The sequence below is a fragment of the Parambassis ranga genome, chromosome 5, assembly GCF_900634625.1.
Source record: "Parambassis ranga chromosome 5, fParRan2.1, whole genome shotgun sequence".
In the NCBI taxonomy this organism is placed as follows: Eukaryota; Metazoa; Chordata; class Actinopteri; family Ambassidae; genus Parambassis; species Parambassis ranga.
The window spans coordinates 12,586,956-12,602,674 of NC_041026.1; the positions used below are offsets into that span (position 1 = coordinate 12,586,956).

Genomic DNA, 15,719 nt, shown 5'->3' on the forward strand with positions numbered 1-15,719 from the left:
ATATCAAGCTGTTCCAGCTGCTGACACCTGTTACTGATAAAATGTCTTGACTCACACACTCCACCCCAACCACCGTCACACACACTGTCACACATACGCAAACTTTCCATTTTAAGATGATTCAAACATTAGAAAGGACAAACTAAAGGACGGGGGTGACATCATGCAACATTAGCCAATAATAGTATTACATGATCAGACATGTTTCATGATCTAATTGCACCATCTGATAACTGCAGTAAGGGATACTACAGCATTTGTTGCGGAATAACCAGCAACAGGTTGCTATGATGCCACACAAGTTCAAGTCAGTGTTATTGGTGGCCTGTGCTTATCATTCATATCACTTTAAGACTTGAAGATATTAATGTGGACTCGGAGGAAGCGGTTACCATGGTAACAGACTGATCTTTGTTTTATCTTATTCATAATATGTTTCTGCTGCACCTAAACCACCAAAAATAATCACTTAATACAGGTGTAACCTTACCTGGAGATACAGAGCATCCTAAAAATCACATTTTTTTCTATTTGGTCCAGAGATTTGATATGATCCAACCTCAGTAAAAAGAATAGAGCACATCAAGCTAATATTAACCAATTAGAAATGTGTCTAATGCATCCTAATGCAGAGAAGGGAACAATAGTATGTATTTACTGGATCACACAGTCTGACTTTCACAGACATTTATAAACATTTATCGTTCCACAATTTTACCTATTATTATTATTCTATTTTAGTTTACCGATTGAGGAAAATGCCTGCAAGGACTAATTTTTTTTTTAAATCAATTTATATATTACCATTTTCTCATCCTCATTCATGTTTTGTTGTTTTGCACACTCTCTTGGTGAGTATTTCAGTCCTCAGCACCTCTGACCTGATAAAAATCTGCAGCAGTATTTGAACCAAGGGCGTAGTTTAATAAGCACGGACGGAAGGGGACGTGTCCACACCAATAATTTGATCCCCTCCTAAAAAAAATGATTCTCACTGGGTGCAGGCAGGAATTCCATTGGAGTCCCCACCAATGTCAACAGCAAATCTACACCCTTGATTTGAACATGCAGGAACGAGTTAATCCACATTGTAGGACACATTCCACATAATTGTGAAATGGCGTTGGGTGTGACAAGTGACTTTAAATCCGACAGAGTCGAGTAATTTGTCAGTGTGCAGCTGAGTGCGTGAAAAAAAGTTCTGGAAAGATGACAGCGGAGGTTAAGCAGCCCAGTGAGTACTCTTTCACTTTTTATCATCTTGTTTTGCCTGCAAATGATTTTATTTCTTGAATGGCTCTAAACATCTTTCCTGAAAATTATCATTAATATTTACAGTTTAATTAAATTGATTTGTGTTACATAAATTGAATGACTATTTTAAAATATTGTGTATTTAATATTATTAAATATTAATAATATTATTAAATATTAAATACACAGAGGGATAGGAATGTAACAAAATAATGCCACTACTTCTTTAGGTATATTTAATAATTAATATAATTGTTTTTAATTTGTTTGTATTTATGTTTTAATTTTATAAAGTCTTAATTTACAGCAGAATAATACAAATTAAAGAGAAAGACAAGATAATGAATCCAAAGGGGGAGACTGCTTTTAAAAAGTGCCACGAAATAATTAATATTGTTTAATTCATGTGTTTGTTATATTAAATTTAAAAGTTAAAATGAAACCAAAAAATGTACATGAACTACTGAATTATAGGAGGAATACTGAGCCGTGAGCCAATCATTACACCCTGATATACATTATAAAGGTAAATTTCTAGAACAACATAATATTGCCCATAATTACACCTGTACATCTTGAGGACATGACGATTGTCGGTGATCAATACTGTGTTCTTAGCAACAGATCGACTGCTGCAAGTTTAGCAATATTATCTTTAAATTAATAGACTGCTGGTCAAATTCAATGCCAGATTACATTTTTTACACAAAAAATCCAATAATATTTGTAATTAAAGCTGAAAGCAGCATTGCGGGCCCTCGCACAGTTTGCAATCGGCAAGGCCATCACTGTCCCCTCTCCTCTGCTCTCATCAACTATGCTGTCTTCTCTTATGCTCTCCTCTCCTCTCATTTCCAGAGACTTACAACAAACACGTTTACAAGAGAAAGTTCCTGTTGCCAGTAGGTGGCGCTATTACCTTATCATCCTATCAGCATATATATCTGTTCAGACTCGGGTCCATAGCAGTACTGTAAGATTTTGTATATTGATAAGTATATGGGTAGTACTGCAGAAAGTAGAGCAAGTTCCTTTGTAATGGCGAATGGTCAACTTTGAGGCCACGCCCCCGCCACACCGTAACAGTTTTGAAACAGTTTTGGAATGCGTCTATTTCCTATGGTGTTCTGAGTGGACACAGTGAATTTCAGCTCAATTGAATGAAGTATGCGAGGCGTGAAATGTTTTGTAGCAGGGTCACAAATCGCCAAAAATGGCTGCAACATGCAAAATGGCGGACTTCCTGTTGGGTTTGGAGGGGGGGGGTCCAAGAGACTTTTTTGTGGGTTTTGGAGTGATACACAGTGTGCCAATTTTCACGATCCTGTGTCAAACCGGCCAGAGGGGCTATGCGTTTGGTGAGTTTTGGGGCATGTTAAAGCCCCCAAAAATGCAATCACAGGGGCGGGGAAAAAAATGAAAAATAATAATCCCTAGGGTTTCAATAGGGCTCTTGCACCATTCAGTGCACGGGCCCTAATAATAAGGTCCATAGGCTGTAATGGATTACAGCAACATAGAAGCATGTTTTTTTTTTGTTTTAATACCGCCCCAAAACCAAACACACCCAGCAATCATAACAAAATCTAAGTGACCTCATCTGCTCCTGTCTGCTGAAAGAAATCATCACAGAGTTCCTCACCCCTAAAAAACTTTCTCCTGACGCATCACGACTTTGAGTCATGACATTTTTATGCTGGCATTTAATGGACCATCTGACGTCCAATCAGCCACTAGGAGTTGGTTCTCACATTACAATCTTTCCTATTATAAAAAAAATGTTTGGTTTAAAACAGGTTGTGACATAAAGGGATTAACAGAAATTGGCGCATTAATGGTGCAGGTAATGGTGTGTCAGCCTCCCATTGTGTAGCTCTAAGCAATGCTGTCGGCAATACAGATAATTTAACAGAGGGTGTCAAAGGTGGACACACTTTCTCCACCCAGTTTTACAGTGTAAAAAAAGGATTATGGCCCTTTTCTTTCCCTGTCCTCTTGTGGTATGCTCAGCTCAAACAAATGACTATGTCACACCACATCAGTGACACTGTACACTCTGCTGGGTGTGTTTACATATTTTCCACCCTAACCCTGCCCGTAGTTTCTATCAATAAGCAGCACCGTCAGTGAGGCAGTTTGTTGTGTAACTTGCAGGTTAAACTCTAACGTGGTGTCGTCGTTCAGGAACATTCCTGTAAACTGTTCAGCTCTTTGTCACTCTTACCAGAGAATGTCAGAGCACCGTCTCTCCGGATGTCCTTCTTTTTCTTCATTCCCACTCTACAGATTGGTCATACTTTCTATATTTTTGTGGGCAGATCATCTACACATCCTCTGAGATGAGCCATGCACTTATCAGTCAACCCCCTCTGACTGTCACACTGCCATGATGGAAGTTTGTTTGCAGTGATAAACATGGATTCTGTTTTCATGTTCTTTCAGTTTTTAACATGGTGGACCTCCACAGTACCACCAACAACACAGAGCACCACACCAGTGAGATCTCACTGGATCAGCTGATCGTGAGGCGAGGCCAGCCCTTCACCCTGACCCTCAAACTAACACAGCCTTTCACCCCTGACCTTCACCCGCTCACCATCACTGCTGCCACAGGTCCGTCTCCATCCTGTGTCTCAGGGTCAGACCCTGACAAGTTGAGAGGGTATAAGTTGATTTGTGGAGGGTCTGGAAACACTTAATGATCTATTGGCTCCTCTTTGCAGGAAAACATCCATCTGAGAATGTGGGGACAAAGTCCTGCTTTGGTATCCCACACACAGTCCAACGATCACCAGCAGCGAAGGCGGTGTGGAAGGTGGAGCTTCAAAGGACCTCCTCTCCACTGGTAGGCCTCTTGATTGTAACCATCACCCCCCCGGCTAACGCCCCCATAGGAGAGTACAGCCTGTCACTGAAGCACAGAGGCGAGGAAATGCTGCTGGAACATCTGGTTGTCCTCTTCAACCCCTGGTGTCCCGGTGGGTTTAACAGCCACTCGTATGTCTGAGTAGTTCTAACATGAGTGCAGCTGTGAATGTCTCTGAACTGATCCCCTCTCTCTGCAGACGACTGGGTGTTTCTGTCTGACGAGGTGCAGAAGCAGGAGTATGTGATGAATGAACAGGGAATAATATATCAAGGAAGTGGAGACTACATCTCTGCAATGACCTGGGACTTTGGGCAGGTACACACAGGCACACTCATAGTGGATTAATGATGTTGAACTGAGTCATGCTGAACTGATGATTTCATTCTAATGTTTTATTTTGAATATTTCAATAGCAGTGGTTTGATTGAAAGTGTGGTAAATGCTTTCAGCAATCACACTGTATTTCTTAGTCAATTGTACATTCTAGTTCTTGGTCCCACAATGTACTTCTGATTATATTTCAATTCTGAATTTGTGAACCCAAAAAACACATAAACAATGGCTTAACTACTCTCAATTTTGGCTGTATTCTTATGCACCACTAGCTGTGCAGAACCAAAACATCAAAACCAAGACATGCATCTCTGTCTCTATCCAGTTTGAAGCGGACATGGTGAACATTTGTATGAAGATTCTGGACCTTAACCACAAACACCTGAAGAACCCAGCTGATGACGTTTCTGCTCGCTGTAACCCCATCTACGTCAGCCGTGTGGTTAGCGCCATGGTATGCACATTCCTCTTTAAACCTACTCTAATAACATAAGACAAAGATTTTAGAGAATGTTCTAGACTCTTATTGTTGCTTTCCAGATCAACTGTGAAGACGACCGTGGAGTGCTGGAGGGGCGCTGGGGCGATTCGTTCACAGGTGGGGTCTTACCCTCACACTGGAGCGGCAGCTACGCCATCCTCAAGCAGTGGCTCAACACCGGCTGTCACCCGGTCAAGTATGGACAGTGCTGGGTGTTTGCTGGTGTCATGTGCTCAGGTATGGGCTGTAATGATAATCACTCATAAAGTTCACAGTCAGAGAAAACAGAGAAAACTGAATTAAATCGTGTGTTTCCAGTGATGCGTCTGCTGGGAATCCCCTGCCGTGTGGTCACCAACTACCAGTCTGCTCATGACAACAACAGGAATCTGACCATCGACATTTACCACGCTGACTACGGTGTCCGAGAGATACAAAACCAGGACAGTATTTGGTGAGAAGACACAAAACACATTCACCAATACTTTGCTTTTGTCCTTATTAAGGGATGTGACGATGTGTTATTTGGAACAGATGCTTTAGACCAAAGCGGATGAATGTATTTTAGTTGACTAAATGTTGTTGTGTTTAAGGAACTTCCATGTCTGGGTGGAGGGCTGGATGAGGCGACCAGATCTGGCACAAGATGGCAGATATGATGGCTGGCAGGTTCTGGATCCAACGCCACAGGAGAAGAGTGATGGTACTAAGAGGCTTAGTAGTGACACCTGTGGTCATTGAGGGAACTGCAGCATCCTTATATTTATCATATTTAATTGTTTGTGGAGAATTGAAATGTTCTTCCTGTTCGTCCTCCTGCAGGTGTGTACTGCTGTGGTCCAGCTCCTGTCACAGCCATCCTGAATGGAGACACACATCTCAAATATGACATTCCATTTATTTTTGCTGAGGTCAATGCTGATTGCACTGACTGGCTGGTGAGTAAGCTTTAGCCCGAGGCTGAAAACTTCATCAGTGTCATATCAAGTGATTTATTTTTTAGCTTTTGTCTGTGTGTCCTGTCAGGTCAAAGCTGACGGTTCCAAAGTGTGCATCTACTCTGACACCAGGAGGGTTGGACAAAATATCTCCACCAAGTCTGTCGGCTCCAACAAGAGGATGAACATCACAGACACCTACAAGTACAGAGAGGGTAGGCTTGCACATGCTAAGCTAACATATATGTGTGTGTGGCTCTGGAGACTAAATGATGACCTGTGCAGGCTCAGAGAAGGAGAGGGAGATCTACAAATATGCACTCACCAGAGGTGAGGAGGGGCGAGTCGTAAATGGAGGGACAGAGGACAACAGAATCCCTCCACCAGCAAAAGTGTCCATGCGGTTTGAAGAGGTACAAACTGGAAACTGGTTTGCAATGCTGGGACATTCATTGTCACCAAAGTGCTGCCTCCGTATAACAGCTTCTTATTGTGTGGCGCTGCAGGTGTACAAGCCGGTGGATGGTAAGGATGTGAGCCTGAAGCTGGTGCTGAGCAGCGACAGCAGCGTTCCCAGGCCGCTGTCCATCAACATCAGCGTCCAGGCTGTGAGATACAACAGCCAGCCTGCTGTGAACATCCAGACCGAAAAGATGGAGAAGACGCTACTGCCAGGAAAAGGTGATGCTGTCTCTGTGTATACAGAAATGTAACCGTGTCCAATGAGAACCGGCTGTAAATCTTCTTCTCTTCCTTCCTAGATCTGTCCGTCCCAGTCCTGGTCCCATTCCTGGTCTACCATAAACACATGGTGCTGTGTGAGAGCATGAAGATTTCAGCTGTGGTCACAGACAAACAGAAGCCAGAGAACACATACCTGGCTGTGAATGACGTGGTGCTGAAGGACCCTCCCATCTCCATCACAGTCAGTTGAAATCTCCATTGTTAGCTGTCTTTATACGTCAGCGTGACTTCTTGTTTTATAGATGTTGTTTATGTGTGTCTGCGGGTGTTGCAGCTTTGTGGTCCGACCAGACTGTTCCAGATGGCTTGTGCGGAAGTGGTATTCATGAACCCGGTTAACGAGACACTGAAGGACTGCACTCTGACCCTGTCTGGAAGCGGCCTGTTGAGGGAGGATATTGAAGAGAAGTAAGTGTGTTTTTTCAAGAATTGTATAAAAACTACAACATCTAACTAAAACCTTCATCAAACGGTCTCTTCTCACTCTTTGTGTCACTCACAGACTTCCAGATCTGCGTCCAAACAACAGGGTGCGCGTCAAGTTTTTCTTTTCTCCCCACAAAAGCGGAGAGAAGACTCTCATGGCCGACTTCGACTGCTCATCCTTCAGAGACATCAAGTGCTACTGCACCGTCAACGTCAGACCATAGATCCTCTGAACCGATGAGAACAGAAAGTTAGACCGTTTTTAAGTTTGTTTAAAGAGATGATTAGATGTAAAGAGAAAATATATTATATATGAATTCATTTTTTTTTACCGTGACTTCTGTTACCTCTGGACTAATAAATTGTTTGATTTTTTTTAACTATAGTTTCATAAGAGCTGTGAAGTTAAGTTAAAACATGTTGTCTTGCTACAGTTCATTTTTATGACATGCTTTCGTGAGGCTTTCCCTTTTATTCTGCCAAAAATACAAATTTTTACCTCATGGTGATCATGGAGAAAATAATTCACAGTAACAGTATTATTTAGATCAATTAGATACCAGTTAATCTACTGTAGCTGCTAATTGCTAAGTAGCAAATTACTTATATATTATTATACTATCATGTGGTATATAAAAAAGGTCAATGATATATCCAGCTTCAGGGGTGTTTACTCATTTGACATCCAACTAAACACTTTATTTAATGCTTAGCGTCCTTCTTCATCTATGTTTTTCAATATAAGAACCAGGGAACATGTAAATATAAAGAAACAAATACATACAGTCTATAATCTTAGAATAAATATGTCATACCTGGACCTGTGTGTCATGAGTCAAATAACTGGAATGAGTATGTTTTATCAATTTACACGTAAAGCACATGCATTTAATTCATTTAAAATTAACATTGTACATCTTTCTGTAGTTGCATGGCTGTTATTGCTCTATGTTTCCACAATGGCCTAAATCTTCATGGCTCATTAAATGAAGGGACAACGTTTTGTTATTAGACCATTAAAATATTCACAAAAACTACAATAAACGTGACAAAATCAATTATAAATAGCCATAAAAAACGCTGTTTTCCTGCAAATTTAATTTGCAGATACCAAAAGTTTATTTTTCATTATCAAAGGACTAAATCTAATCATCGCGAGATTTGCTCAGAAGCACCGTCTGCTTTCTAAATTCCAAAATAGAAAAACTGCAGCACCCTGTCTGTCTAGTGGTGCGTTCCCGGCCTTGGTAAAAGAGAGATTTCTAAACGAAAGTGACGCAAGCTTCGCTTTTATCGCAACTTAAGAAACAGACAGACGATTATTTTGAAGAGCACACTACATTTAGGGGAATATATGCTTCTAATGTTAGTCAGATAAATTTTAACAGTAGTCTTCCGAACACTGTCGATGTGTCATTGTCAGACTATTCTGAAGTCCTAAACTTTCCAGGGAACTTGAACGCGGCGTCAAAGCGAAGCGAAACCGATACAATCCGGCGGCTCCCCCTCATCACTCAGCTAACTGAAGAAGTTACCAGAGCCGGCCGGCAAGTTCCTTACCCCTGCCCCCCGCCACTAAACCCCTGCACTGTCAGAGGAGAACCGCGTGGGTCAGAATAACCGGGGACAACTTAAAGAGTAATGTCCTTATTAGTGACGTCCACACGGGGTTCAGATAGACGCAGGTGCCGGTAGCCGTTCAGATCGCTTCGATCAAGTCGTGTGTGCAGTTAAGAGGGGACTTTCTTACTCGTGAGCGTTAGCACCTATCAGACCAAGCAACCGGTAAGAAGTGCTAACAGAGGCTAAGGTTAGCATAGCTGTGCTAGCATTGGCCGGATAGTAGTTTAGCTAACCGCAGTTAGCTAGACTCACACTTAAAACTAGCTTTAGCATCTCTTAGCTAGTAAGTGATAAAAAGTGTTTGTTAAAACAAACATACGACGTGTTTTGTTGTTACTTTTGACTTACCGTCAACAACAGCATTTGGTTGGGCAAATGTTAGCAGCAAGGTACCAGACAGGAAAACAAGTAGTTTTAAGCTAACACATAATTAATTTTCAACCTGTGCTAAGGAAAAAGCTCAGTTCCACAAATAGACAACATTAACTGACAATAAACTGTTGTAGATTTAGTACCTTAAAAAACTAATGCAGTTAAGGAGGTGAGGATGTTTATAACACTACATTTACAGTTAATAAGTACAACATAGGACAGGCCTGTTTAATTATAGAAATGTTACTCTACGTTTCTAAATCTTAAAGATCCAAAAACAACACTTTCTACAACAAATCAGGTTATTTATTACTAATTTGTAGTGCTAAACTACAACTACTCATCAGTAATATGCTATTTTACCTTTTGTTAATAGGGTTAATAGCAGATTGTTATTGCTGTTAAGTACTAACGGAAGGTATAGGTTCAATAACTGTACACACAGTCTACACTGCTATCACAGTCTTTACATAGGATCTTGTTGCATTATATTTTTAAAGGCACGTTTATATTACACGCTGCTCCTGCATACTTTTAGTGGTTATCTTAGTGTTTTATCTATTTTGTCTTATTGTTTAGTCTATTAATCATAAGCACAACAATAAGGCTTGCATGATGTTGCAGTTATGTCTTTCACTTTCAGTTACTGTGAGGATGAAACAGACAGTGCTCTTTAAAAAGCTGTTTTTTCACTCAGGCATAGTATTTACATCTGTACAGATGGTGATGGGTGTTTTTCTTTTAGCGGTGAAAACGACAACATGCCTCAGAAACAGAAGGCCAAGTCCTGGATGGAGCTGAAACAAGCTGGTAATGAATGTTTCAAGACGGGCCAGTATGGAGATGCCACCAATTTCTACAGCCAGGCTATCAAAGAGCTGGAGAAGGCCAGTGAGTATAAACAAACTATAACCTAAAAAGTGTAAAGTTTATCAGCTTATAGTGACTCATTAGGCCTGTACAGTGTATCCAGCCAGCGTACACTCATATATATTCTTAAGGTTTTTCAGTTTTGGTTCCAGTTCTTGCGACCCTTTGTCCACCTGACCAGGTCTCAGGTGAGGTGCTGCTCTTAAAGAGGATGTTGTTTTCTGTTCAGATAAAAAGAACCCAGAGGATTTGGCTATTTTGTACTCAAATCGTGCAGCTGCCTACCTGAAGGATGGCAACTGTGGGGAGTGTGTAAAAGACTGCAACATGTGAGTGTTTTTTTTTTTTTGTAAATCCCACAATTCTCTACCATCATTTCTCTTGTTTGGGTTCTGAGATTATAATTTATTTTATCGAACAACAGGTCTCTGGAGTTGTTCCCGTTCAATGTGAAGTCCCTGCTTCGTCGCGCTGCCGGGAATGAAGCTCTGGAACGCTACAGGCAGGCTTACGTAGACTACAAAACTGCGCTGCAGATCGACTGCAACATTGCATCTGCCCACGATGGCACCAACAGGTATATTTATCACCCATCTGTGTACTGGAGCAAAGCTTTGATTCTGATGCACTAAACTTTTTCATTTCTCAGGATGACTAAGGCTCTCATCGAGGCAGATGGTCCATCATGGAGAGAAAAACTTCCTCCCATCCCTACAGTGCCTCTGTCTGTGAGGGAAAAACTTATGCAGCAAACTGCAGCTAACACCGCACAACCCAATGCAAAACCTCAACAGAATGGCACCAGGCAGACAGACAAACCAGGTACAGATATTTTTCTCGTCTTTGTTATATCACATGAAGTCATCACAAACTGCATTTGTTGTGTTTATTTAGCTATAATGGCATCATTTGTGCCAGAAAATGTAAAAGTGTGACAGAGGAGAGAAAAGTTACAGCAGATTGGCCAAATATGGACGTTGCCTGTGAATGTTGTTTATACAATTTGTTGTCAAGGGAACAAAACACACATGCAGTGTGAAGCACTTTTCTGGTAGGGAAAAGAAAACTAATGTTCCTATGGTCATGATAAAACTTTAAAAAAATCATGGTACTTTTAGTACAGCCTAGAAAAATATGAATGTTTGCAAAAGTCAGTACTGTCATGAATAATCTTCAGTTATCTTCAGTTAACCTGTGATCCAAACGGTTCATAGTAGGATTAATGTTTTCATATAATAATGAACTTAATCTATGAGAACACCAGATTTGAATTCCTTTGTTTTCTCCTTTTATTTTCCTGCCAATTTATCCTTCTCATCAGCTCCTAGTGATAAAGACATAAAGAAAGGCCAGGCCCTGAAAGAAGAAGGCAATGCTCTGGTGAAGAAAGGAGAGCATAAGAAGGCCATAGAGAAGTACAGCCAGAGCCTCAAACACAACCCAGCCGAGGTCACCACCTACACCAACCGGTGAGACTCAACTCAGGCTTTAATGTTGACTCGATCCTTTTTAAAAATCTTTCAACCTGCAGCTACTGTGATTAGTTATATACAAACATATCATTACTAGTCAAATCAGGCCACTGTCTGGCTTTAAGATTGACAGAACGCTCATGTTTGATCCTGGCTTCCTGTGTTTGTTTTCAGGGCGTTGTGCTACTTGTCAATAAAGCAGTACAGAGACGCCATCAAAGACTGTAACGAGGCTCTGATGATCGACAGCAGCAACATCAAGGGTCTCTACAGGCGGGCTCAGGCTCACAAGGAACTCAAGGTAAGTGCTCAGATCTTCATCACAGCACGGTTCAAGGGTCTGATTCCAACACAGCAATCAGGAGTGACTTTCTGGAGGTTTGTCAGGGCAGGCGACACAATAAAAAGCACTTCCCTGCCTTGATGATTGCTGATGCTTCCCATGGCGGCCTCTTTTCATCAGTATTCCACACAAAGAGAGGACATGGTGAACTCAGCACTCACAGCTTCATGTAGGGTTAGTGTTGGAGGTTTGAAATATGAAGAGCTGTACTATTGGTCCAACATTGCACAACAAAACAAAACTTTCATGATTATTTCTGTGCACTGTTCACTTTTTACATGCACCCATCTTTAATATAGTTAATCCTTTAAGCACCTTCTTGTAAAATTCAGCGTTGCCTCTTAAAATGTTTTCCCGCAGGACGTCAAAGCCTGCGTGGACGATCTAAACAGCCTGCTAAAAGTGGAACCAAAGAACATGGCCGCCCTGAAGCTGCTGCAAGAGGTGCAGAAGAAGAAGTGAGGACAGATCAGGGGACTCTGGAGACAGCGGTAAGGATCTGTCACTGCACTACTTACATAAGGAGAAAGAGAGATCAAATACACGGCACATAGACCGCATAAAAGAAGTGGATGTTGTTCTCCTGCATTCTTTTCAATGGCCAGCAGAGGGCAACAGAAATGGTTGCCCAAACAACTGATGAGGAAAAAGGCCCAAGTTCTCGTATCAGTTTAAAGTTTCCTGTTAGTTTGTTCCCTGTTCTTACACATTAGTTTATAGATAGTGGCACCATTTAATAAAACAGACAAACTTCAGGGTGCAGAATGTTGTGGTTCTTTGTCCAATCACAATACGATGGCAACCTCCACACCTTTTATGCTGTCTGTAGCCAAGCAGTGACATGATTCCATCCGCTTTGAGTTTAAGATGTGTTTTCCTGAAGCTCTTCTCCACTGTGCACATGTTTGACCTGTTTACCTTCACCAGAACAAACATGAGCAGCTAAAGACGTTCTGAAAGTCACAGCTGTATGTCAGGATGGGGCATGAATGAGGGGGCCATTCTCAGCCTTGGAAATAATATGTTGTTTGTCATTCAGTATTCGATTATTTATATAGACTGAAGAAGACTGACATCATCATCATCATAATGGTTCGAACACAGAATAAACTGTCACAGGTTAAGTCTGAGTGTACAGGATCATCCCTGATCTTTAGGTCAGTGGGTTGAGCATACACATACATACACACACACACACACACCAAAGACTTAAGGTAGAAAAATTGTGACTATATCGGTATCTGCATTTAAGTAAAAAGAGCTGAACAGTATAAAAAAAAAATCAGTATCGTTTATTCTGTGTTTTGACTTCCAAGCGAACGGCCATTTTCATGTTCTACACTCAGGTAGTTTACTTGTTTATCTTGCATATGGCTTTCTTTGTTGGTGAAAACGTGCAGATGTTTCTTTCTCACTCAATTGCTATGATAAGTTTTAGTAATATCCCCTTATCAGGGTAAGGAATACAGTGCTGTCATTATATATAGCACTACACATTGTGTTTGGGTGTGATCACCTTGAAGGACTTTTGGCTTGCATGTGACGACAGGTTCTCGCTTAAAATACGAACAATAATTTCCCCCACTGTCGGTTCATTGTATTGTAGAACAAATGCTATCTCATTATTGACGCTGTTGTAGCTCGGCATCTCCATCTTGCCCAAAGTGCCTGTCTCCACCTCCTGTCGGCTGCGCTGCATCTGTTTCTGGTTAAATAATACTAACAGTAGTAGTAATAATAATAATAGCAGCTTTTCCAGATATGTATGTCAAGTTATTCATTCAGGGAAGGTTTGTGAGACACACGTCTGCTTATACATGTCTGCACAGTGGAGCCTGTGTGAAGTGTTTTATCCCACATTGGTCATGTTTGTTGTTTTTGTAATTTGTCATATTGGGTTTGCCGATCCAGTTTTCTTTTAACTGCAAGATAATAAAATGCTACAAAATACAGTTACAGTGTCATCTAATTGCATCTAAAGGTTTAGTATTGCTACTCACATGTCTGTTAGCTTAGCATACAGAGAAAACAGGGAATGAGCAGCTAAAGGCGGTTCTGAAAAACACAGCTGTATGTCAGGATGTGGCATGAATCATTCAGTATTTGATTATTTATATAGACTGAAAGTGACACACCTCATCGTGGTTCTAACACAGAATAACCCGTCACAGATTAAATCTGAGTGTACAGGATCAGGCTCGATCTTTAGATCAGTGGGTGGAGCACACACACCAAAGACTCATCCCTAGAATGCTAAGCATAACTACAGAACTGTTAGCACCTGTACAACTCGCTAATTGACCTGTTACATTGGTGTCATGTTTAAAAACAACATACTCAACTGTACAGTTATAGGGGGTACTCGGTGTACCAGACAGTTTCTTAGCTATCAGCAGTTGCTAGGCAACCCACAGAAGCTCCAGGAAGTTAGAGTGCACAGCCAAGAAATGGTCTAAAACATTCCCCATTATTACACAAAGAGATGCAAAACATTTCTGGACTGGTTTGGCATTAAATAAATATGATATCACATGTTTTCTAGTCTCCCAGTCATGTCTGGGACAGGAAGTAAATCGTGCAGCTTCTAAAAAGGTCAAAGTGTTCTTGATTAGAGATGATCTGAGGAGTGCTACATGTAGCTTTCCAGCACAGTGGTAGGAGATGTGATGTGTAAACCTTCTAACCATCTTTCTCCACCCCTGTGGGGTGGTGGTCTGAACTGAACGTTGACTGTAGTTTATATATAAATATTTGCCTGTCATCCGTGTCGACTGCCTCAAATCGAAAGTGCAACTAAAAATCAGAGACAAGTGATGTTTGTGTTGGCAGTGTGCTCGCATGTAACTCATAACAGACTAAGTACAATTCAGAGGTCGATCATTGTACAAGCAGCAAGAGCACAGACCACAATTATAAAAGGTCATTATTCCTCTGTGTTAAATGCAGAATAAATAAATTTAATGGCAGATTTTGAAATTAGTGTGTCCTAACCTGCAAGCGGTTAAGACTATCCACAAACTCAGTTGCTGAAGTAAACAGAGGAGTGCTGGAGATCATAAAAAAATGGGCAAATTAAAGGTAGGGTAGGAGATTTCATTCTGATGCACTTTTTGTTAAATTAGTGTAACTTCTCTTTACAATCTGATAGCAACCGATTAGTTTTGCAGTTTCGCTTTAAAACGAAGAATATGAATCATCTGTGGAAGCTATAAAATGCAAAAAACATCAGCCAATCCTGCGAGGCACCCCTGCACAGAGTATTGGCTGGTTGTCACTCTCTTCCTGCTCTGTGCGCACCAGAGGTACGTGCATGATGGCCAAAGTCACAGACTGGTTGGGAGGCGTGGCTTCGGGGTGTGCTCCTAGAGAGAAAGGGGCGTGTGTTTACTTTCAAAATCTGGCTCTCACTGAGTTTTCAAAATCTCCTACCCTACCTTTAACACAGCAGATCAGATCAAACATTTATGTTACGTTTAGCCAACAAGTTCATAGCATGAAAGCTCTGAACTGAAAACTTACAGTGTAATGTAACCCTTGTACATGTAGGAATAATAACTCAGAAAAATCTCTGAATGGCGCACACATTTTAATTTAAAGCTTAAAAGGTGACTGTTGCCTTTAAAAACATAGATATTAAGTGAAAGGTGTGACATGCTGACGAGTTGTCATTGTGACCTACTCTTGGTCGAGTATTTTTGTGGAAAAAATAAAGTGAGAATAAAAAACAAAAGCACAAGAATATGTTCGTTTTGTACCATTTTCTCAAATCCGCTTTTAATGTTTATGCACTCCTAAAAGATTGGGAAATGTCTCGCTTGCTTTGTCCAGGACTCCCAGACCAAACATCCTGTGTGTCATGCAACTTCAGCTCACAGCCAAAACAAACATGCGGCATTAACAGGCGATAACGGTGATAAGAAACAGAACAGGGCTGATTCGGAACTGATAAAACCTTTATTTCACTTTAAATTGTCTTTTACATTTTGTCCTGTTT

The 15,719-nt window shown here is 41.0% G+C and overlaps 2 protein-coding genes across 3 annotated transcripts; both read left to right on the plus strand.

Moving 5' to 3' along the window:
- The first annotated feature begins 1,184 nt into the window (after positions 1-1,184).
- Positions 1,185-7,691, plus strand: tgm8 (transglutaminase 8). The gene is made up of 15 exons (XM_028406141.1): positions 1,185-1,234; positions 3,697-3,867; positions 3,978-4,232; positions 4,320-4,438; positions 4,782-4,910; positions 4,997-5,174; positions 5,256-5,391; positions 5,531-5,640; positions 5,760-5,875; positions 5,964-6,090; positions 6,161-6,288; positions 6,382-6,556; positions 6,637-6,800; positions 6,894-7,027; positions 7,122-7,691. Exons 1-15 carry the CDS (start codon positions 1,210-1,212, stop codon positions 7,267-7,269), a joined length of 2,115 nt encoding a protein of 704 aa, XP_028261942.1. The 5' UTR covers positions 1,185-1,209; the 3' UTR covers positions 7,270-7,691.
- Positions 7,692-8,527: 836 nt separating this feature from the next.
- Positions 8,528-13,677, plus strand: tomm34 (translocase of outer mitochondrial membrane 34). Of its 2 annotated transcripts, none has more exons than XM_028407200.1 (8): positions 8,528-8,830; positions 9,786-9,931; positions 10,140-10,239; positions 10,335-10,487; positions 10,560-10,732; positions 11,232-11,379; positions 11,557-11,683; positions 12,086-13,677. In XM_028407200.1, exons 2-8 carry the CDS (start codon positions 9,802-9,804, stop codon positions 12,185-12,187), a joined length of 933 nt encoding a protein of 310 aa, XP_028263001.1. In that variant the 5' UTR covers positions 8,528-8,830; positions 9,786-9,801; the 3' UTR covers positions 12,188-13,677. The 2 variants fall into 2 exon arrangements, with proteins under 2 accessions (XP_028263001.1, XP_028263002.1); XM_028407201.1 differs by having other exon boundaries at positions 8,534-8,683.
- The last annotated feature ends 2,042 nt before the right edge of the window (positions 13,678-15,719 follow it).

Bases quoted from the DNA above. Each gene is read 5' to 3' on its own strand.
- tgm8 (XM_028406141.1), top strand. From the start codon at position 1,210: ATGACAGCGGAGGTTAAGCAGCCCA. The intron at 3,868-3,977 runs GTCCGTCTCCAT...TCCTCTTTGCAG, and splicing joins CACCATCACTGCTGCCACAG to GAAAACATCCATCTGAGAAT. The intron at 5,641-5,759 runs GTACTAAGAGGC...GTCCTCCTGCAG, and splicing joins GCCACAGGAGAAGAGTGATG to GTGTGTACTGCTGTGGTCCA.
- tomm34 (XM_028407200.1), top strand. From the start codon at position 9,802: ATGCCTCAGAAACAGAAGGCCAAGTCCTGGATGGAGCTGAAACAAGCT. The intron at 10,240-10,334 runs GTGAGTGTTTTT...ATCGAACAACAG, and splicing joins TGTGTAAAAGACTGCAACAT to GTCTCTGGAGTTGTTCCCGT. The intron at 10,488-10,559 runs GTATATTTATCA...TTCATTTCTCAG, and splicing joins GCCCACGATGGCACCAACAG to GATGACTAAGGCTCTCATCG.